Source organism: Antedon mediterranea, chromosome 3 (assembly GCF_964355755.1).
Source record: "Antedon mediterranea chromosome 3, ecAntMedi1.1, whole genome shotgun sequence".
Lineage (NCBI taxonomy): Eukaryota > Metazoa > Echinodermata > Crinoidea > Comatulida > Antedonidae > Antedon > Antedon mediterranea.
The window spans coordinates 6,492,380-6,516,536 of NC_092672.1; the positions used below are offsets into that span (position 1 = coordinate 6,492,380).

General features: G+C 33.0%; 2 protein-coding genes across 6 annotated transcripts in view; one reads left to right on the forward strand and one right to left on the reverse strand.

Annotated features, from left to right (window-relative positions):
* LOC140044688 (bridge-like lipid transfer protein family member 2) overlaps positions 1 to 1,187 on the reverse strand; it is a 49,028-nt gene extending 47,841 nt beyond the window's left edge. The window contains exons 1-2 of the mRNA XM_072089312.1: positions 1,079 to 1,187; positions 195 to 315 (exon numbers count right to left, since the gene is read on the reverse strand). Coding sequence (XP_071945413.1) covers positions 195 to 315; positions 1,079 to 1,143 — 186 coding nt within the window. The 5' untranslated portion in view covers positions 1,144 to 1,187. The remainder of the gene's footprint in view (positions 1 to 194; positions 316 to 1,078) is intronic.
* Positions 1,188 to 4,955: 3,768 nt separating this feature from the next.
* LOC140044689 (uncharacterized) overlaps positions 4,956 to 24,157 on the forward strand; it is a 32,304-nt gene continuing 13,102 nt past the window's right edge. The window contains exons 1-6 of one of the 5 annotated variants that reach the window (XM_072089316.1): positions 4,956 to 5,236; positions 12,465 to 12,983; positions 20,966 to 21,235; positions 22,573 to 22,726; positions 23,025 to 23,191; positions 23,434 to 24,143. In XM_072089316.1, the coding sequence (XP_071945417.1) occupies positions 12,561 to 12,983; positions 20,966 to 21,235; positions 22,573 to 22,726; positions 23,025 to 23,191; positions 23,434 to 24,143 (1,724 nt within the window). In that variant the 5' untranslated portion in view covers positions 4,956 to 5,236; positions 12,465 to 12,560. Of the gene's footprint in view, positions 5,242 to 7,952; positions 8,057 to 12,464; positions 12,984 to 20,965; positions 21,236 to 22,572; positions 22,727 to 23,024; positions 23,192 to 23,433; positions 24,144 to 24,157 lie in introns of those variants that run through there. The other 4 variants (XM_072089317.1, XM_072089314.1, XM_072089313.1 and 1 more) reach the window with 4 other exon arrangements.

Below are 24,157 nucleotides of genomic sequence, written 5' to 3' on the forward strand. Positions count from 1 at the left end.
AATGGTCCTGTGATTGTCTCTGTCCCCTGCTTATTTATTACAAACCCCCATCCTTCACACATTCTGTATATGCAATGTATAGCATGTTTTACAATATTGATTGGACGGTGTTACAGTAGTAAAAAGTAAAAAAATGTAAAAAGCAAGATTTAAAATGGAAAGACATTGTGAGAGGATTCTGTAATTCTTCCTACCAAACTTCCAGTATCCAGGCTTATGGAAACATTCCTTAAGGAGAAGAATCCAACATAATCCACAGTGATGCTTTTCTTCAGAATTAAGCTCATAAGTTTTGATAGGAGTACTGCAAAACATCTGCAATCAAATCAAGAAAGTAATAAATGATAATAAAAACGCCATGGCTAAAGATATGGTACCATATCTTAACTTCCGTGTGCTAAAGGTAAAATTGCATTCTTAAATATAAAACTTGATTCTAAAAATAAAACTCATCCTAAATATTAAACTCATTTCTAAATATAAAACTAGTCCTATATATTAAAACTCGTTCCTAAATATTAAAAACCTAACCCTCTAAATAATCTCTCTTAAATTAAAAAAACATAAAATCGTCAAGCAGAGAATTGATCCCAGTACCTCTAAACTAAGCCATAGCCTCATCACAAACCCACCACGCCTAACAGCTGGCTTGCCGAAATCCATTTCCATACCTATTTGATTAACATCTATGCTTACATAGTGCCCACTATAATTACCGTACCTTTAGTGTTTGGAAGTTTGGATATGGATTATGGTACCAATCCATATCTTTTAACCATAACGTAATAAAATACCTTTGTGGCATTGATTGATCCAATAATTTTGATTATAATTATTGGTAAATACATATGTATACAGACTTCTTAAGTCTTATTCTGTAACATAAGGATGAGGCTATGTAAATGATACAATAAATGTAGAAAGGACGAAATAACCTTACATAGCAAAAGCATGCCAAAAGAGTGAGATTGATGTGCCTGACCTGAGATAAAAATGTGGCTATGCTAGCCTAGCTAGTAAGCCTAGGATTGAAGCTAGACATAGTCGAAATTAGTCATAAATTGAAATAAAGTCATACCTTGAAATAAATAATAAGAATATTATAAATAGAACAATGTAGAATATTATAAGAATGTATCCCATTGTGACAGACACTTCGTCAAAAATCAAAAGGTAACACTTCCATTCCTCCCATCCACCACTTCTCTCTCTGTGTTAAAAATACGAGTTGTAAATATGCGTATTCGACTGCAATCTTTTTGGTATAAGAAGGCTTTACCAGTCGAACACAGTACGTTAATAAGTTTTGTTTTCGTGTGTGGCGCCGCCGCTATTTTATTTTAAGTTTTAATAAAGTTAGTCTATTCCGTTAAAAAAGAAAAAATCAGGTTTTCTCGTATAAAATGAGAATGGATAATTAATATATGACATTAAAATGGCATATTCAACAACAAAAAATGAAAAAAATTTTGTTCAGGTAAAAAATGCATCTTAAAAAATATTATGCACTAATAATACGATATTAATCGGTGATATGTCGAGATCAGTCCGAGATTGCAGCACCAGGTACCTTCAGATCTCTGAGGCTGACGCTCTTTCAACTGTGGTATTTCGGATAAAATACAGAAAATCGAACCCGACTAGTGCAATCTGAAGGTCCCTTGTTCAGCATCATCAACGATTGAATGCATTTATATTTGTTTCAGTATAATATATTGTTTTTAATTTGCACTGTATTTTCGAACTGCCGAAATACCTGCTCTTGGATTTCTGTTCATAGGAGGCTTTTTATATACCACACGAATAGGTTTATTTTCATTAATTAGGCCTACATTAATGTCAACAAGATATGACATCATCATGTGCATATATGAACACATCACATTTTTTTAAACATAAAGCTCTGTCTACACTATCAAATTAGTTTAACAAAATAGGTGTGTAGTTAGTGTGCCCAAATATGGTATGTGATATGACATCATCGTATTCACATTTTTGATATAGGCCTAAAGTGTGATAGTGTATACAGCTTAACGTTTGATAGTCAGCGTAAGGTCTATTTCTTTAGATTTAAGTTGGTTTAAACATGGAGGAATGTTTCTCTGCTTTAAAAAAGGTAGCTCATGGATTTAAAAATTCTCATCATTTTAACAAATGTTGGTGACGTCACGATTGTCCTCGTAATACGCGCGCGTGTTGTAAAGTTGGGGTATCCTCCTAGTGACGCTTTAACGATCTCATTGGTTAACGCACGCGTCCTGCGTGCAAAATAGAACGTCGCAACCATTGTTACGTCACAATACATTCGAAAAAAATTAACGAAATCCAAGCTTTTTAAAGTCAGAATGATAAATTCTTCCAACTAGTGAACAGTGATTTCAAATTGCTCTTCGTTCAAACGAAAGAAAACTGCACTTACTTTTTAAATAAATTTTGAAATACGAAACATCGATTCTTATTTACATTTGCTATACTTATATCTCAAGTGAGTATGGCTAAGTATATATTTAAAAGAAGATTTTATGCTTCTTTAGAGGAGGCCAAAGATCTAGGCCAGGTGACGGTGAGATCAAACGATTTTCACGCCACCATGGGTGATGCTAGCATTCACCGAAAAGAAGGACGGAGGGCTAAAGCCAGGGGTTGTCCCTACGTCAGACGTAATGCTAAAGTAAGCAATAATATTTCTGAATTAAAAGAATTAGATAATCTTACTAAAGTAGAAAGTATTTCAAAAAATTCTGTCGATAACGAAAATCATTACAATAAGACTATTGAGCTTCTTTCTACTGATGAGAAAATGAAAAGAAAGACTGGCAGGGATGCGTCAGGCGATAATGACGTCATATCCACAGACTTGACTTCAAATTCTAAACTTCCAAATGAAAATTATGAACATGAATCCAATCATGATTATTTTAAGACATTACTCGATCGACAAAAAGTCTCTGAAAATCCATGGGCCCAGTTTGAATCGCATTCTGTTAAAGATAATATGGTAGAGTTTTTATGTTACATTCGATCAGAGCTCATGCGGTATGGATACATAATCGATTACGATATAGTACATCGTAGCCTTACACTTGTAGAAAGTATATTGATGTGTGATCACACAGATGTTAGACTAGGTAATCTAGAAGAGTTGGCAATTGCATCATTTTGCCTTGCAATGAAATGTGCTGAACGATACCAATCAAAGAGTATCATACCTTATACTTGTCAGTGCCTTCAGGATATTGGCTATTTTGATTCTAAAATAATTTCACAAATAGAATTCAATATACTAAAGAGTTTAAACTTTAAGATTAATAATGTCACTTGTCTTGACTTTATACATGCTTACTGTGATATTGGTAGCAGTAACGCTAGCTCTGAAATTATCAAACAAAAGATAGAAACAGTGAGACAAGAATCTGTAAAATATTTGATTACAAATAGAATATCTCACACATCGGTAAAACCATGCATAATAGCATTCTTGATAGTAGTTGACGAATGTGAGATACTTGGCATAAGTTGGGAATCACTTGTTGATGAGGTAAAATATAAGATACAAAAAGAAACGATTAATAAGATAATAAATAAGTTAAGGTAATTATAATAATACATATAATAAGATTCATAAGTTAAGATACAATAAGTTAAATTGGAATAAACTAAAATAAGATTAAGCTGTAAGAAAAGATAAAATAAGTACGTTACGATTCAATAAGTTAAATTGGAATAAGATAAGATACAATAAGATAAGATTCAATAAAGGTATAGCTGTAAGAATAAATGCAACAAAAAAAGTGATAAGTAAGTTAAAGATGCAATTATTAAGATAAGATACAAAACAAAAAAACAAAACAAAAAATTAAAAATAAAAACATTTGAAGTTAAGATTAGATGCAATAAAAGAAGATTACGATACAATAAGATAAGATGATAGACTGAGATAACCACAGTATAAGATTAGATGCAATAAAAGAAGATTACGATACAATAAGATAAGATGATAGACTGAGATAACCACAGTATAAGATTAGATGCAATGCTAAAGAAGGTAGGCCTACAACAGATCGAATACCATTAGAATAATATACAATTAGATATAACAATCGATAAAATAAGATGTACATACAAAAAGATGGTATCAATAAGAACCAATAAAGTAAGATAGGTCTAATATATAATAACGATATATACTAGGCCTATAAGAAGGATACTTTAATAATATCATACTGTTACTTTTAATAATACTAGGTGGTATACATAAACCAAACTTAACCAACACAGAAGACTAAATAAAAACAGTTTTATCTAAATGATAATTTAATGCTCAGAAAATTGACTCGCAAAATATTAAAAAAAATACAGTCGGTCAAAATCAAGAGAAAATTTATTACAAAAATAGATAAATGCAAATAAATTATGATAGGTTTATTATATTAATAATAATAATAATCATTTTATACTATCCTCAGTTTTGTCTGTATGTTTAGAGATAAAATAATAATAATTATTATAATTTAGATTTCTTTTTCTTCAATGAAAGTTTTTCAATAAAACTAATTAAACTAATTCACATTAGGCCTATAACCTAAAATTACAATCTAAAAAATGAGTAAACAATACTTCTTCCCATGTTTTAAAATTTTTGATTCGGCCATAGGGAAGAAAACAAATTTCCCAGTCTGAAGTCGGAGATGCTACCTCATCGTGGTAGACTGGTGTCAACATCATAGGTGAAATATTTAACCCACCGATGATGGCTAACAGCATCACGCATTATAACTCAATTATTAATACTTGATTAAAATGTCATTAGGCCTAAAAAAGCAAAATCAAACAGTTATTCACGGGTTTTAGGCCTAGTGATAAGATTTTGATTTTCGTGATGAGTGGTGTCTATTATGAAATTACATGGATTCAGAATGGTAGATCATTGACCGCTGATGTATTTTTAGATGTGGCAATAAAATCATTCCGAAATATTGAATTAATAATAATCATTATTGACAGAATAAAATAAAACGCAAAAATCACCCAGATTACCACCACCACCACCTGTTTGATCATGTATTGCGCCCTCTCTAATTTACAAAACGAGCTGAAAGAGATAAGCTTTGAAGAAGAGAGACGGACACGGTGGAAGTACGGTGAATTCCAATCTCAGTTTTAGGCTTTGGGGACTAATAAATGCAACCTGTTTCATTCAATTTTAGTTTTTTGGGAAATAGAAAGAATAAAGCAGGTGAGGTGAATATTCTTAGATGTGTATTTTTATTGTGAAAGTATTGTGTAGGCCATTATTTTTTAGGATACACGTCGTAGTGGTGGTGAGCAACCACACAGGACACAGCTATCAACAGGAACCATCCAGGGACCCGACACCCCAACCCTTCGTTATATAGGCTGTTTATTGACTTTGTATACAATACAGTTCTACACTAAGTAAGTACTAGGCCTAGGCCTACTACCCCATGCGTCTGGTTATTGCTTATTATTGACCCACTAGTCCCACATTTATTGACTTGATATATAGGCCTAGCCTATTGTTATAAATTTAAAAGAATAACAATTTTTTTTCAGATAATTTTAAAAAAGTCATTTATTAATATCAAAATTTCCTTTATTTCAGCTGAGATTCTATTAAATTAGTATTTATTACACCAAAAGGAGTACATTATCTGTTATGTTATTTTATGATGTAATTGGTGATTAAGGTCCTGAGGTAGTGAAGGGTATTCTACGTTACCATCCATTACGTAGGATTGTAGTAACCTAGGCCTAGCTAGTTAAAATAAATATCTGCATTGACTCTATTGCCGAAAACAAAAAAATCCGCAGAAAAGTGTACTCTAGGCCTAGGCCTGTCGTGGTTCAATGTTGTAGTAGTACATTTGGATTAAGTATTGAAATTGCTGTTCCGTTATTTTGTATGGTCATTTGATATTTTTAGACATATATCCAATAATCTTTGACATCAAACGTATTAATTTTATTTTACATTACAGTATATTATAAATTCTATAGTCTGGTCTGTTATTTCAACTTAAATTGTCACCTTTGACCCATACACAGCCCGTGTTTGTACAATACCAAAGTTGTTAACATTGTTCATATTGACACCAGCTATAGATACCGTTTATTCTATGGTACGCCCAATTAAATACCAAATCCATTGTCAATGCATGCATGTCCTTTACAAAATGGCAATCCCTTTTTTAACTAAACAATTTTTTTGTGCAAGTTGAGTAGCAGAGCTGGAATGACATTTTTTGTACACTAAACATTTCAAAAAAGTTACGGTTATTAATAAAACTCCAATATTAAACATGTATTGTACTCCCAAAAGTATGATTAATAAAAAGACTTTGAATAGGCCATTTTGCTGTTAGTGATAATCACTTCTGTAGAAAAAAACTAAAAAAACTTATTATAAAAAGACAAAATAAACGATTAAATGCAACCAAAAACCAACTGTCTTCCAGTCAACATGACTAATTTTTGCATTAAATTACATTTTTTTCAGGTGAATAATTTCTTTTGATTCAAATTTTGGTGAAATTGAATAACTACTAGTACTATGTGACATTAAAATGGCATATTCAAGTTAAAAAAATTTTTTTTTTAAATATTTCTTTCAGGGGGACAATATGCTATTTAAAGGATTCTTTAAACTGAAATTTTCTACACGTTATCAAATGCCAGGCTTATAATATTAATATACAGAGACTCAGCACAGAGGATTATTTACTCCATGGTATGACAGCTCAAATCAGTTGGAACTAGGCAATTTTGGGCAGAAAAATCAAATATCAATTCACACCTGTTGTCAATAGTGTACTGTTTATAATTTGGTTCTCTTTATTTAAAGTAAACTTCACCTCTAGGTAACCCTGATAGCAATGATTTATAATTTATATTAGAATTGTGACGGTAGTGTTTCCAATAAACACACTAAGGGTATGTTCAGATCCATGGAGTTATGCTTTCATATCGCAAGCAATGCCATATTATTAGCGTCGGTCGTAACAGACTCGCTTAACTAACGCTTTCGTTAGGAACTGAAGCGTCATCGATTTAGGCGAACATCTGGTATGCAGGAGTAAATTTGATTGGTTGGAGGTCAAAATGCATGACTTTTGTATTGTAAGCGTCGTTCACTAATCTTGTACCCTGAGCTGTCGTAATAAACAAAAGATCAGTGTCGTAAGAGGTGGCTTCCACTAATCTTTTCCTGATTCAGACCTACAGTATAGAGTTGTACACCGCGTATGATATGAAAATCTGTAGGTCTGAACAGGCCCTTACTCAGTGCATATCTCTTGAACTTGACCCTACTTTCAAATTGCTGCTTGTGTCAACACCATTCAATATTTTATTTGATGATGATATCAGATACAAAAAGTTACCTCTTATCAAAATTCTACCAACAACCCTACTGTAGGCCTATTTTAATGCGATATTTGCCTTGTACAAACAGGGCCAGGTCCAATTATTGTCAACAGCAGGTCAAAGTTATTGCATAGTTACTGTGTTGCTTGTAGCTTAAAAGTGACACAGGAAGAATGTGTTATTTAAAGAATAATATAAAAATACAATGAATGGGTTAAAAGTCCGGTTATAAAATTCAAAATGTTTGATAGCCCTATGTTTCAAGGGAATCAATTTTCTGAGTAAAAAATAAATATCTTATCAAAACTCTTTTGTGCTTCGTTTCTGAAATTCTAAAGTTTGCTATATATAGAAATTAAACAATGTTATCAAAGTTCCTGGGTTTATTCAAGGTTTTTGGCTCTAATTTAAAGTCCTTTTAAGGATTTATAACACCACTACCGCACTATCAGCTATCGTGTTGAATCACTGTACTTTTGGGAACCTTGCATTAGCTCATTGTTCCTGTTTAGTGTGGTAAAGTATTACGTATTGTATTGTTCTATCAGCGCTTTGTGTTGACATTGTTTAGACTGGCGTATTGCACTAGGCAGCTGTTGGGTATTCTAATATTGAATTTGTACATTTTTCTCTTCTTGAAAGTAGGACTTATAATAGCTTAATTTCATAAAAGGTAATGGTTACCGTTTGTTTGTCTGTAGAATCAACAGTTGGTTGGTATACATAGCACTGACACACAATCAATTTGTGAGATTCTAAAATTATAATCAATACAGTATACGTATATTGCTGTACCTGATAAACTGTATAGGTGTATAAGTGATGGTCTGCACAGACTAAAGGTTGGTTTACACTAGGAAAGAACGCAGGGACGTATTTGCAAGTAATTTTATCATTTATGAAAGTTGGGACTATTATTTCGCTTGTTGTTGTCAATAAGTGTATTTTGTGGGTACATGTACAGTATTATATAACACCTATATAAATTCCTGTCATTTGATTGGACGAATGTGGGTCACATGGCGTGCAATAGTACGCACTATTCAAGGATCGTTAAATAGTACTTTTTGAAACATTTTTGTTTGTTATTTAGATGTTATATAAAACAAATAATGAATGTTTTGTATTCGTGTAATGGTACAAATAATGGCACTTGGTGAATGATGAAAGGTTATATCAACTCAGCTTTGCCTCGTTGATATAACCTTTCATCATTCACCTCGTGCCATTATTTGTACCATTGCACTCATAAACATTCATTATTTGTATAATAGTACATGCCTGCTCATTTTGTGTAGGTGGTGTTTTATGTTTACCCTTATGACCTTTTTACTAATTTTAATTTCATGCTAGATCAATTTTTACAGTCTATGATAGTGGGAGGGACTGGCCTCTTGTTCCACACTGTTTTGTGTCTAGGCCTATAGTGCTTTTGTTAAGTAAAATATACTCATATTTCAAATTCCGGTGTTTAATTGATCACACAAAAAAAATACAGTTTAACCACAAATAGACTAAGGCCCTGTTTCTGCTGCTAAGAAAATACCGTATTTTATATGGTATTTTTTGAATACCGTCTATATACCGTATTTTTTTGGCAGCAGAAACTGTGCTCATAAAAAAAATACCGTATTTTGTACACCGTATTTTTCCCACAAAATTTGTGGATAAAATACGGTATTTACAAACTTATACCGCATTTTTTGTACCCTTTTCTGCTGCCAATAAAAAATACCATATTTTTTTTTACCTGTGACATGAGGTCAACATCGTGTTTTTATTTTCTGTCGCTGTCAGCTGTTTTACACACGTGTATAGATATTCGGCGAAAATGTGGAGCGGAGACGTCACAGTATTTACTGTACTATATAAATCTGTGTGGGGAAGGAGGGGGTGGGGAAGCTAAAATGTCCGGCCAACTAAATGGTAATAAAAGGGACAACCACATTTATAAAGACATTTCTAAAAAAATAAAGCAGCAGGAGTACGGAATAGACCAAAGCAAGTAAATTCAAAGCTAAAGAGCCTGCGAAGCAGTACAACATTGCAAAAGACAATAACTCGGGGAGGGAACGAATTACTTGTCCCCATTACAATGTTTTCTGTGCTCTCACAACATCTCTATCACTAGGGCTAGGCAGTTGAAAAACTAAAACTTCCTTTATTGTGACTTTTAATTATCGACCAAATAAATGAATGGCAATTTGGGTAAAATGGATGAAATTTAACACGACCACCCAAGAAGTAGTGTTAGCAGAAACGGGGTACTAAAAAATACGGTATAAAAAATACCGTATTTTATACCGTATTTTTATACCATATTTTGAGCAGTTGCAGCAGAAACAGGCCCTAATAAATATTGTGTTACATTTTCTAAGTGTGGATAGATTTGCCTATTGCTTGCTCCTGGCAGGATTGTGCTTGATAACATGCTGAATAAATATTATTAAAATATTATTATTTTTTATTAACAGTGCTGGCACTCTATGAGTGAACCACTATGAAATACTGTACTTACCTCACTGTGATTTCATAGCAGGTCACTCATTAAGAGTGTCAATAAGGAAAATTATTATTTTATATCAGGGCTCAAAATTTACATTAGCAAATAAAATACAGTCACGTGTCACTGTCAATTACTAGTTGAATATTACAAAAGTAGACAGAAACAATGACAAGCTATAAAGCTGAGCTCTAACTAAAATATCACCTTTAACAATTGGAATAAATTAAAGCAACGTATCCATTCTATTAGAGTAATATAATACGAGATATCTCAATTTGACATACATGTAATACCCTTGAGTACATGTCCAGGTCCAGGCAGGATGCTATAGAGGAAAAATAGGAAATTCTATGCTACATCCTGATCACAGCGTTGTACAACTGTGCGCCAATTTAAACTATGTTTGCCCCGTAGCGTAGCGTTACACCATCTGGTGTGGTTTACTAATTGCTCGCAATTAATATCTTGTTTGTTTAATGTTTCATTCTTTTCAGTAACATGTTCTCTTGTATAATGATTGATTTTCTATTAGATTACATTGAAAAACAGTGGTTTTACTATTATTTTAGTATCGAGTATAAAAATTGTGCCTAATTAGTATCCATATTATAAGGTCACTCACTAGCTTGCATGGAATGTTATCTGTGTGTGTGTTTAATTATAATGTTTAAATTAGCAATCAATGTGGTCTCAGTTTGGCTATTTAAAGCATTGATTTTTTACAATCTTCATGTATATAGTGACATTTTCAGTTTCGTATACATATTGAATTGTATTATCATTTGACACTTTGAAGATGACTTTGAGATCAGTTAGTAGGTTACAATCCACTGGACAGAGTTAGTAGGTTACAATCCACTGGACAGAGTTAGTAGGTTACAATCCACTGGACAGAGTTAGTAGGTTACAATCCACTGGACAGAGTTAGTAGGTTACAATCCACTGGACAGAGTTAGTAGGTTACAATCCACTGGACGCAGTACTTTATAGAAAAGCCACTATATCATTATCATAGTAACTAACAAAGCTATTGTGTTACAGTCTACTGTACCTACTAGGATTGTTAAAATTGATTATTATTATAATATTATGCAGCTCAATTGTTAACCACACCCACACCAGTGCATTGACATGCTTCAGAAATCAATACCTGTGAGTATAGTAGCAGTAGAGTTTTGTTGTAGAGAGTGGGCCCAAAAGGAGTGGTTATGCCTCGCCTTTTAGACTGGCAAGACTAAAATAATTGACATTGCATAAGAAACTAAAAAACGCAGCTGGAGCTATTGTTTGAAGAATAACAAAAAGTCCAATAACCAAGGAACACCTAATGTACTGTAAAATACTGTACATTATATAGTTTTATAGTGAAAATGGGCCTATAATGCACTGAAAACAGACATGGGGGTACCTACATGGTAGGAGGTACATGGTAGGAGGTACCTATGGTAGGAGGTACCTATATGGTAGAAGGTATAGTAGGAGGTACCTACATGGTAAGAGGTACCTACATGGTAGGCGTTACCCCCATGGTAGAAGGTACCCTCATGGTAGAAGGTACCCCCATGGTAGAAGGTACCCCCATGGTAGGAGGTAGTCTGTATAAATAATCTACAATCTGTAGTTCAAGGTGAAGTATTGATATTCGCTAATGAACTCTAAAATCAAGTATACTGGAGTGTAATTAATGTGCTTGTAACCATATATTGCATTGTTGTTTTTCATTCATATCATTCTATCAACCTTGTTTTAATGAATGGTGTTTAAATAAACGACTATGCATAGCTTGTGTTGCAATACAATGTGTCAGAAATGTTGAAATTATTAAAATATCTTGAGTCCACATTCAAAGTGTAAAGCTCTGTCTACAACTATCAAACTAGTTTGACAAAAACAGTGTGATGAGCCCAAATATGGCAGTGATATGCTTAAATATGGTAGTGATATGACATCATCATGTCCATATATATCTAGGCACATTACATTTTTTTGTCACATAAAATTTGATAGTGTAGACAGAGCTTTAGAATATACATAAAATAATACATTCTGAGTGTAAAAAAGTTGGCGTATACAGAGGTTGTGTTGCATTGGGCTTAAGACTTTTATTCTGATCTACAGTACCCTTCCTAAAGTTTAAGAATTGAATTTTTTTAGGCTGGGCTAGAACAATAATTAGGAATCTAGACATACTATGTATTTTGATGGATGTTATTGTAATTTAGTAATAAAAATGTAATCTTGGCTGTACTAGTTTTTTCATCCACAAAATTCAGTTTTTCCCTACAGCTCTGTCTACAAACTAGTTTGACAAAAGTGCTCAATTATAGTGGTAATATACCCAAATATGGTAGTGATATGACATATTATGTCCACATTTGTTTTGTCACATACTACTGTATACAGTAAAGTGTGATAGTGTATACAGAGCTTTAAATGTAAGCTTCAGTTCAGTTTCATGACAATTTTATTCTAAACAAATTATACAAATAAAAAAAAGAAATTGGGAAATTGAATGGGATACAAACTTGTATTAATTAATGTATACTCTATTAACTTCAAACATTTTTTTTGACAGGAGAGTATCTGAATGACGTTTACCTGATATGGTTTTGAGTTACTTCAACAATTGAAGAATAAATCGGAATTATAGACTGAACTGAACTGAAGAATTATGAGTGATACTGAGATTGAGAGGATGGAGGAAACTCCAAAACAAGAAGAAGCAGAAGATGACAAGGCAACCGAGAGTAGCGAGAACAAAACGGATGATGAGTGGGAACTATTGGATGCAGAAGATAATGATACATCAGTGAAAGAACCGAAAACTGATGAGAATGTCGATTCATCGATGGTTGTTGATATCTCAGTGACCGATGAAGATTCAGAAAAAAACAGGGAAACAATAGAAGTTATTAAGGATGCTGATGCCGACTCACCGTCTCAATCAAATCTTGATAATAATGCAAAAAGTGAGCCAGTGGTTGACGATACGGCCGAGAAACAATCGGATGACCAAGCAAAAGAACCGGAGGCAGGCAATAAACCGGTGGCGATTAAGATCAGCGACGTTAAAAGCAGTGATGTAACATTAAAGGTGAGTTTTAAAATAAATACTTATATTGTTCTCAGGATGTGTTGTGCTTACTTCTTTCCTGTTCAACAATTGTCAAGAGTTCAACAATACATTACTCTGTGATTAGCAAGAATAATCAGGATATAAAATTCAAATCCTCATAATATAGTCTACCTGCCTGACTATTACATTTTTGTTTACACTGTGTCAGAAAAATCGTTACTGATGCAATTTTCTTTTTTATTGTATAATCATTTTAGGACAAACTGATTCCTACTGTGTGTTTCTAACTTTGTACACAGCATGGTCAGTTACAATACTGTACTGTAGTCCTATATAATACTGTACATTACTGTTTACAATAGTAACCCTTGCTTTGGTCACCATAAAAGGGCACTTTCCTGTAAAACTAGGTCTACACTATCAAAGTTTATGTGACAAAAAAATGTGATGTGCCCATATATGGACATGACGATGTCATATCACTACCATATTTTGGCAAATCACTACCATATTTGGGCACATCACAATTTGTTTGTCAAACTAGTTTGATAGTGTAGACCGAGCTTAATAACGACCAACCCCTATTTAGAGGACAAGCCCTATAAAAGGAGACTTTTGTCACAAAGGTGGTGTCCCCACCACAGGTTCTATTAATATTACTGATATTAGAAAATTCTATACTGTTATACCAACAGTATTAAGTTAATTTAAATTCATCTTTTATTGGTCTACTTTATATAAAAATCAGAAAATCTTTGTTAATAATTAGATTTCAACCAATCAATATACAGTAATTATAAAATTGCAAGAACAAAGATACTGTATGTTTACTGTTATTCATCAACTATTACACATTTTATTGTTTTAGTAATTATTCATTTCATTTTAATGTGAATCAGCAAAGAATTTGATTATAAGCAAACTGATGACTCAGCAATACATGATAGTACCAATCTTTTGTTATTTTTATAATATCTACACTGTTCATTCAAGTGTGACAATGATTCTTCTCTCTTGACACAATGACGACACTGCGGCAGTTTTTATTTCCTATTTCCCCATAATTTTAACCATTACAATGTTAATGATCATTTGTCATAAAGTGATGACGCTTATTTTGCAACTATTTGATACTTAGTGTAAACTCTACTAACTATAGAATTAGTCTTATGCAGATTGATTTAAATGATTATTGTACTTGAGCAGCACACGCCCACACATGTAATATTGACTTGGGTATAGTATATTTATGCACAACTTTGGTCATAAACCCACATACTAGATTTTTATGCAAAAGTTATTAACAACGTCAGTTAATACAATTTAAATTTTTTCTCATGCAAACAAAATGTATGGTTTCTATTAATGATTATGGTTAATGATTATGGTAGTACTTTTTAAAGCACAAACAGTGACACAAGGTTGCACTTTGGTAAACCCACCTATGGTGTTATTAACAATTAAAACCCATAGAAGTTAGAACTTTAATGAAATCCAGTACATCTGTAACCTACAGAAAAACTGTAAAATTGGTTTTTTTTTTGTTGTGTATTGTTGTAATGTATGTAGGCCCATCCCTTCTTATCTTAACAAACTAAATTTATAAAATGTTGTCGGATGATTTCTTCTGAGGAGTGACATCAAAGTCATGTACTACTATGCACAATAAACACATCATTGTTTGTAGATGCCTCACAATCAACTATTCACACTGCTCGCATATAAACAACAAGGATTTTTCGCAGCTAGATCTGTTTGATTATCTGCACAAAACTCTACCTTGTCAGCGTCTTTAACCTACTGTAGTCACGATTGTGTATCCCTGTAAATGCTCTAAATGAATAAAGTTCTTTGGTCAATAGTATGCGTACTAAAACCATGGCATGCCAAGACATTTTGTTTATCCGTAGCGGTCATGTATTGTACAGTAGGATGATGACACACATTATTATTTTCCTATGATGCTAGTTAGTTTGTTCCATCCCCACAATATTATTATTACTCAATCATAAAGGATGACAATTAAAGTAGTTAAATTGTTTCCTGTGTTTTGACAATTTCCACGCTTTTATGAATTGACGTTGACCATACAACTTCATTCCTCTTGGCATATTAACACACTCAAACAAGCAGCCTCTGAAACTTGAGAATTATTAACAGCAGGGCTAAAATTAATTTTAAAAAGTAATTGATGTGTTAAGATTCATTGATTTTTGCTATCTTTATAACCCCACTGTTCAGATCTGATAAAGATGTTTGATTTAATACAGGTAAGATTTATTTTTTTGTAAGAAGTATACTTTATTCAAGTTTACTTAGACCCGGATAACAAATACAGTATCTGCTGTATCTATTTAGGCAGTCATTGAAATAAACCGTGTCCGGGTATATCACAGATTATATCCAAAAAATGTTTGTTAAATAATTGCATAATAGATTAAAGCGTAAACAAACTCCAGTTACTGCAGTATAGTACTAGTAGCTGCAGTAGAATAATGCCGGTCCCTAATGAAAGTGAAGATACACAGTACAGGTTGTATCAATGAAAAGATTTATTGTTAGAGCAATAGTATTTGACCACAAAGCGTGTTACACATATTTCTTGGAATACTCTAGATGTAGTATAATAAAATCATATCACACACAAATGAATATCCTGTAGAAATGTATAGAAAGGCTATAGGAATACCATATGGTTTGATGTGTTCATTATTGTGGGTATTTGTATTCATTCTATTTATAATTTCAATAGTTGCTATAAAATATGCAAATATAGGAAAACTAACATCTGCGTTTATGTCTTGTTATGAATAATACTCCATGCCACCTACTTTCAATGATGTTTACTTCCACACCTATTTGTCTATGTGTTTCTACTCTACCTAAATATGGTAATCATATGATTACCATATTTATATTCATTGTTGCCATGGTGAATAATGCCTCAAATTCTTAACTAAGCCATTCATGAGCTATTTCGTATACGATGTCAATCATAAATGGAGTCAATGAAACTCATTCAATTAAATTACTACAATGTACTGATAGTCGACTAGACTGGATCTACCTTGAAGACTGTACTGTAGTGTCTGTGGCGAGACATCAATAGAAAATTACAGTTGGGAGAAATCTTCATGAAAAGTGTGGGTATAGATGTACAGCACAAGCTAATTAATTTGGTTCTTGCACTAGAAGTACCTTTCGCAATTCTGTGTTTTAAGACAGAAATTGTCAGTATTATATTACTGTATATATTACCAAGTGCAGTAGTCCCAGGGTGCCTGGATACAACTTTTTGGGGAAAAATTAGGTTGGTTAATTTGAATTCAATACCCTGATTACTGCTAGGTGGATGTGTCCCACTTGAGGAAGTTCTGGTACGGACTATATCATTGTCCAACAGGGGTGTGATATTTTAATGTTATAATGTTCTTAATTTGTTGGTTTATCCAGGTAAAGCGTGGTTCCCACTAGCGACGCAACGCAAGGACGTAACGCAACGCAAGTGAATTGACCAATCACAAGCGATGGCTTATTCGCTTGTGATTGCTAACTGTCTATAACTTCGCTTGTCATTGGTTAAAACGCTTCCGTTGCGTTTACGTCCTTGCGTTACGTTCTAGTGGGAACCAAGCTTTAGCAGCACTCATAGACTACCAACACCACTGTTGGTTTGTGTAATTTTATATTCCATAAGTCCTGTGTCTGAATTTAGCCTAAATTAGGGGAGGATTATACTAAACAATGGGATTTATTATTAAAATTATATACTCAGTCATAATATGGTGTATTTTTATTTATTATTGAGAGTAGTTTCATTGCAAAATGTATGCTTGTTTTTGCTGGGGCAATAATGGCTGTTGGTGAACAATATTGATCATATCTTTCTATAGTTAGGCTTTCATACAATGCCTTATGTCAGCATCATAATTACCTGCTCTATTATCACCCAAGTACTTGATTGGAAATTTATTGCTGATGTACGAGGTCACACGCTCTCTCACAGGTGAGGTCATGGTACCGCTCACTCAGGTGAGATGGATGCAGCATTGTGGTGTTTATTGCATTAAAGTAAAGTGTATGGATAGGTTTCATATTAACAAGTTAGACCTAATATACAGTATAATAGATAATACAGTACTATGAAATGTTTCTTAACAATTTATTATAGTAGTTAATGCATTGGGATCTTAAATTCTGCATGGTGTTGGGCGTACTTCTGTAACTGCATGGAACAAATTGTTCATACTGTTAATTGTAGTGTACCAACCACTGCCCTAATTTCTGTTTATCTTGCATTCAATTGGTTTATAAACCACAATAGAACCAACTCCTTTGGGACACCCTAATAAGGGACACTTTACCGAGCAAAGGGAAATACTGTACATGTTTAACACTACCGCCAACCCCTATCTAGGGGACATCCTATTAAAGGGACACTTTTCATGTTAACAAAGGTGTCGCGAGCAAGAGGAAATACATGTTTTATTAACACTACCGCCATACAAAACAATACTTTTTTAATTAAACAAAAATTAATATGGTTACCAATTAAAAAGGATAGGCTTGCATGTGCGTGAAGTTGTAAAGTATTACACATAAATGACCCATTCAAACTATTTTTATATTTCCCTGTCTACTTATTTATATAAGGATTTCCACAAAATCTATAAAGTACAATAAAAAAAACACAGGATTACAATGGCTTATGTACAGCCTTCATTAGACACCAAAATAACCTATGCTGACAGAAAAAGGTTATTAAAAGATACAAATTGTTAAACTAATGGCAAATAACAAGCATATTTTTTTTATTTTTACACAACTGGCCTCTCATTTTTCAAATAAATTGCTTATTTAATAATCCTATGTATTACTTTATGTCAGAAAAATGAATCATCTTACACAATTTGATTGCGAATTAATACTATTTAAAAAAAATAATATTCAGAGATAGTGTTAAAGTGGCAGATTCATTGATCTATGTATTCTGTCATGATTTATTTTTATTCAAGAAAGTCATACTTACAGTATTATAATTCCTAGCGTAAAGATTATATCTGGGAAGAGAATACAATTGTTGAAGGTACCGGTACATTTTAAACACCAAAATATTTCAAATGTACAGTATGTCCCTTTTTGTGACAAGTGAGACAATTTACATTTAAAGTTTTGCTGTATTTGTATATTTAGTATGTTTTGTATTTTTAAGCATTTTTAATAGCGTTAATATTAGAAATTGTTTTCTATAAAAATGACATTAAAGCTACAATACACACTATATTATGACAATTCTAAAAAAGCCCTCTCTCCTCACTAATACCAATAACTGCTCTGGGGAATTTACTCGTTCCAATAAATACAGTATACAATACAGTAAAAACATAATAGATGTCTGAAAATTGTAGCGAATGATGTTAGTTACTGTTTTTATCTACTTTCTATTTGTCATAATGAAAGGTAATATAACACAGAGTTTGTACAAATATTTATAAAGAGAGTGCAACAGGATACAGTTGTGACCTTCATGCAATTCAAAGTTCTATGATAAAAAAGCATAATAAAATGCACCATGGCATGATTTGAACCAGTTATTCATACTGCAACCAAACCACTACACCATAAATTACTGTACTTGCATAGTACAGTAATGTAACTTGATAAACAGGATAAATCATGCAGTATAAGCCTACTGCCCAGTTTCAGACTGTTTATGCATGTTTGCCGTTTCATATGCATTGCAAAATTTAATCTTTCGAATAATTTACATAAATGACATCAATGATCTATTAACCTCATTAACAGAAATTGCATTTATTACTTAACAGTTCAATGAATTCATCATCAAAATGATGACTTCTGTAATGTATATTTCATTGTAAATTCATATAGAAGTACAATAAATAGTTTGGGGACATAGATTAGAACCTTTTAAGGAACCCACCTGTATTGCTAAACAAAAAAAATAAACAAGACTTGAACAAGTTATGAAAAAGAAATGTGAAATCTGTTTTACTTTATCCGAAAATTTGCCAAAATTAAATCAATTTCAACATTCTTACTTGTCTATAAATTCTAAAATTTTAAAAGGTTTGCGCAGTTGCACTAAATTGTCCTGTTCAGCAATACCTACTGTACCACCATTTCATTAATAATATTATTAAATATAACTCCAGATTCCATTCAGAATTTTGGACTACAGACCTTTGTGCTATTTTTTCATTTCACACATTGGTTAATAAAGAAAATGAGAGTACATTACCATATAGAGTTACTCATAATTACGCTAGTCCATCTGGACCCTGCAATTATACTAATGAATTTATTCTAATAAGTCGAGCAATGAAACTAGATTTCCAGTGTATTGAAAGTCATTTGTGCTGAATTGGCTCGGTTCAGGTGTAATATATCCAGGGACTAGTTAATAAGGATAGAGCATGATTTTCAAGAAACATTGGGTAGATTAATACTGTACCGTTTTAAGGGTGAAAAGATCTTGGACCACAGGATGAGGATCACTGCCATGATTTTTAAAGTCTTTAGGCACATGGCCAAGAATTACCAATAGAAGTTAATCATTGTTCTATCAGATAATCCTATCAGATAATCCTATCAGATAATCCTTAAGATACAGGGGCTATTTTGTGAAACAGTTCACTGGGATTTCCCCTAGTCACAGGCAAACTGTGTATACTGGACCTACTGTATGGCGTATTGTCCTTATCCGAGAAGACTCGTTTCACCACCAGAGGAGTGAGTCAACCTCGAACCACTGCCAATATTGTTGTCTTAGGTACAGTAAATAGCGCTCGCTACATAAACCGCCATTTGACTTGCAGATACAGCAATTTGTTAATTAATATGCTGCTTCCATATTATAAATGAAATGATTGTATTTCATTCAATAATCAATGCAAGTTATGAAGTGGCGAACAGTGTACACTATGCCATGAAGACATATTTCCAGTTTATTAAAATGCCAAAGACTGGAAGTCATTATGTAATCAGCCTTTTGCTGTAGTGTAATGGTTTCTCATTTAATTTAGGAAATTTGAATTTATTGTTATTACTTAAATGATTACCTGTACTATAAATGAAACTGAATATTGAGGCTACCTCAAGGTATTCTTATTAATATTAAACAGTAAAAGGTATGCATTTGTGACACCATGCGTAGTTTAATTTGCATACAGCACACCTTATAGATACCATATTTAATTATCAATCATCTTCATTAATTTACAATACTCGGATGTTGCCATGTAAGCACGCATTGAATTAGCATTAATTATTAGGTTTAAAATCATAAGATAATATGCAGTGATAACACAGGATAATCAATTGCTGTCATTGAACGTACTGTAAGCTATAATATGACTTAGTGTAAAAATGCTGACTTAATAGTAATACAGTGTACTGTTACCAAAATCCCCAGGGGAAACCTCTATTAAGGGGTCACTTTGCTGTGAAATAAACAAGACGGACACCCCTTGTATTTGATTGTATAGACAGTTGTCTAAAAGTAACTGTAGTTATTCTGCCAGATAAAGAAGACGCATTCTATCTATTTTTGCATTCGAAATTAATATCAACATTAATTCGGTTTGTTTATTAAATTTTTTTCTACCAAACAGTAATCGGTTATTATTTGCATTGATTGATTGAGAATTTGCATAATTTCAATACTATAGAAATAAATACATTAAGAAAAGAGGAAATTGGGTATTTAGATAAATACTTGTGCGTTTTTTAAAATTGAATTCTAAAATCATCATTTCCTACCTAGAACATTTTGAAATGGATATTTTGATTTTGTTTGTATCATGCATTACTCATTCAATTCCATGGAAGTTTCATGTCAAAAACGACGTTGCATACAATTTTATTTTAATGAATTTAATCCGTACAAGAAATTCTCTTAAGGGAAAGTACAGCGAAAACAGGAAACTTGAAACGAATAGTAGCCAGTCATTTATTACGAGTTTTAACAATTTTCACAGCCATTTGATGATCAGGAGTCGACCGACAACGTAGAGAAGTTGCATGAAACTGATGAGAAGGTTACGATTGCCGCTGAAAAGACTGAAGACGATACAAATCAAAAGAAAGACGATACTGACCAAAAGAAAGACGATACTGACCAAAAGAAAGACGATACGGACAAAAAGAAAGAAGATACGTCTGAAGTTAAAAAAGAACAGGAAGAAGTAGAAGACAAAGAAACCATAGAAATGGCACCTGCAGAAGATCCAGCCTTGCCTAATCTAGGGGTAAGTTAAAATAATTGTTCTCCTAAAGGTTAGTTAATAATAGTACTATGTGACTTTAACAGTACAGTTTATACTATCTACAAGTCTACAATACAATACAACGTTGGTGAGGTGGCTAAGAAATATATTTTTTTGTGTTAACATGTAATAATATTGATATAAGCTTTTACTTCCAATGTTAATTACCTGCCACATCCTACTTTTTGTTTTTTATTACATATTAATATAGTAGCTACAATAGATCAACTTTCGTATATAGAGTAATATAAAATCCTATATTTTGCACTGTAATAGTAAAAATTTAGTGGACCCCGGCCGGCTGCCTCCTACTGTCCAATAATCTGCCTTTGGAATAGTAGATTTTACCCAGGATGCAGAAGTTCTAAGTCTAGCACTACATCCATACAGTCACTATTTTGCAAGTTTACATAGCATTTAAAGCATCCTCCTCCACATATAACACTAATTAGCAACAGATTAGTGGGGAAAGTGCTATAATTTTCAAATAGGAAATTACAAATAAGAATAGTGCATTAAAACGTGATATTGAATATTTACAGTTTATAGAATTAACATTATTAGTCAACAAAATGTAGAACAGGAATATATAATGTATTAGAAAGTTGATTAATTATCTAATTAACCTATTTAATCCTGATAAGATCTGATATAGTGAGGTAAACACTGTAGAAGGTCAGATTTATATTAAGGAAACCGTTTTTAGTAATTCATTATTACATAATGCGTCAAAAATTTAAAAGTAACCTTCGTGTGAACACATATTCGTGTCATTGTTATGACGAGGCAGAATTTCATAGCATGATTTGGTTAATTCGTATTTGATTTATTTTGCAGTGAAATTCTTAATTTAACGTGTAATTAAATGTGTATTGTACATTACCTACCATAGATTTGATGTTTTTTTCAATTGGAGGAATTTATAACCCATTTGACATTTTTTTTGTGTGTGTGTGTATATTGGTACTGTATGTATGTCCTGGAAACAGTATAATTTTATAGTGTTTAATTAATCCATTACAGTATCATCCTGGCCACTTTTCCGGGTTTCCTTAACAGTGGTTACGATAGTGTAGTTTGCCCAATGGCAGGGACCAAAATTGATCTGAACACCAGGGTAACATCCGACTCTTTCAGAATGATGTACTGGGTTTGCTAAAATACACAAGTCAATTGTGTACTGTACATGAGACTATTATCTGAGAATACAGTACTTATTCTACTATCAGAAATATGGCTGATAGTGATACTGATATTATATACATTATAATGGTACTACTTTTCCTAACTATCTTATTTATTTCTTTTTATACAAAAAGGATGTTCAATTACTTCAATCTGAATTATTATTGGAACGAGTGAATTTACGTAAACGCAGTAGTGGAGCTGTTGGTCGACGACCACCAACCAAGAGAGCATCATGGACAGATGGCCAAGGGAGACCAGTATCATGGATGTTTGCAGACTCTGCAGGTAATACTTTATTCCATGCAGACATACCTGTTCTGTGAAAGAATATGGCCATTATTAAAAATAGTATTCAACCACAAGTCAGATTAAACCATTTTAGTTTTCTATAAGTAAACCAGTAGAACATTTATTAAGGAGACACCTTTGAGACCCAACAACCAAACAGTGTGCCCTGAGTGTCCTCTGAATATAGCCGCTATACCTACTTGTTTATTTTTCATGGGATTGTCCTCTTAGTAGAGGTGTCCGCTAAAGGAGGGATTCTACTGTAATAATCAAGTTTATAATTTCTAATCAACAGAACCAAAGCTTGTTGACCTAGAACTTCCATCAGATGATGAAGATGAAAAAGATGTGGAAGAGAGGAAGAAAGAGGAAGTGCAGACACCGTCAAAGCCTAGGATTCCTATTGGTGGTGTGCCAAGCCCCATGATGTTACCTGGCCTAGCCGATGCAGTCAAGTTTAGAGTTAGTCTTAATTTTCACTTTATAAACCATATTTATTTTCTCGCCAATTACTTATTAACTGAAGCTTAGGGAGTGGGGTAGAAATATTTAAATTAAATTTGAGAAAAGCAGACCAGGTCAGGATTGAACCCAGGAACTTGGGATTTAAAGGCAATCAATTAACCACTAAGCTGTGTGTGCAAATTGCATGATAAGTTTTCCTAATTTCATCCTTTCAATAACAAATCAACCTTTCTTCCCAGAAAAAAACACCAGCCAGACATTCCAGAGAAATTGGAAATACACGATCTAGTGAAAATACGGAAGTGAAATCACCACCATGGGCCAAAAACATTCTTAAATCTCCTCCTATTGATGGTGGATTAAAAGTTACTGGACTTTCGCCTTCCTGGGCTTCAGGCAGTGCCTTAAAACATCCCAAACCAGCCAAAGATCTACCAGAAAAGAGGCCTAAACCAGTTGTCCGTCCCAGGCCTAAACCACGACCGAAATCCATTGCTGTTATGTCAGACCTTCAGGGCCAACCAATGATGCTTTCACAAGAACTGCTACAAAAAGTTGAAAGGCAGTCATTGAAACATAAACATCCTGAGGTCAAGAAAGATACTGAAACGGAAAATAAATTAGTGAACACTCAAGAAAAAGAAGAGAAGGTGACGGTAAATGGAATCGAAAATTCAATCGAAAACCAAGAAAAAGATAAAAATGACTCTGTAAATGAATCAACAGAAAATAAACTGGCTGATAATAAAAACAATAAACCAACAGTTAATATTTTAATAAAGACTCCATCGGTCGAGGACAACTCTCAAAGTCCATCTCCTGTACTGGAGAAGAAATTGAACTCTGACATCATCAATGCACAGAAGAAGAGAGAGGATAAAGAGAAAGAAGAGATTTCGAAAACACCTCAATGGATGGACCAAAAGAAGAAGTTACCACCTATTCCAAAGTATGTTTTATGTT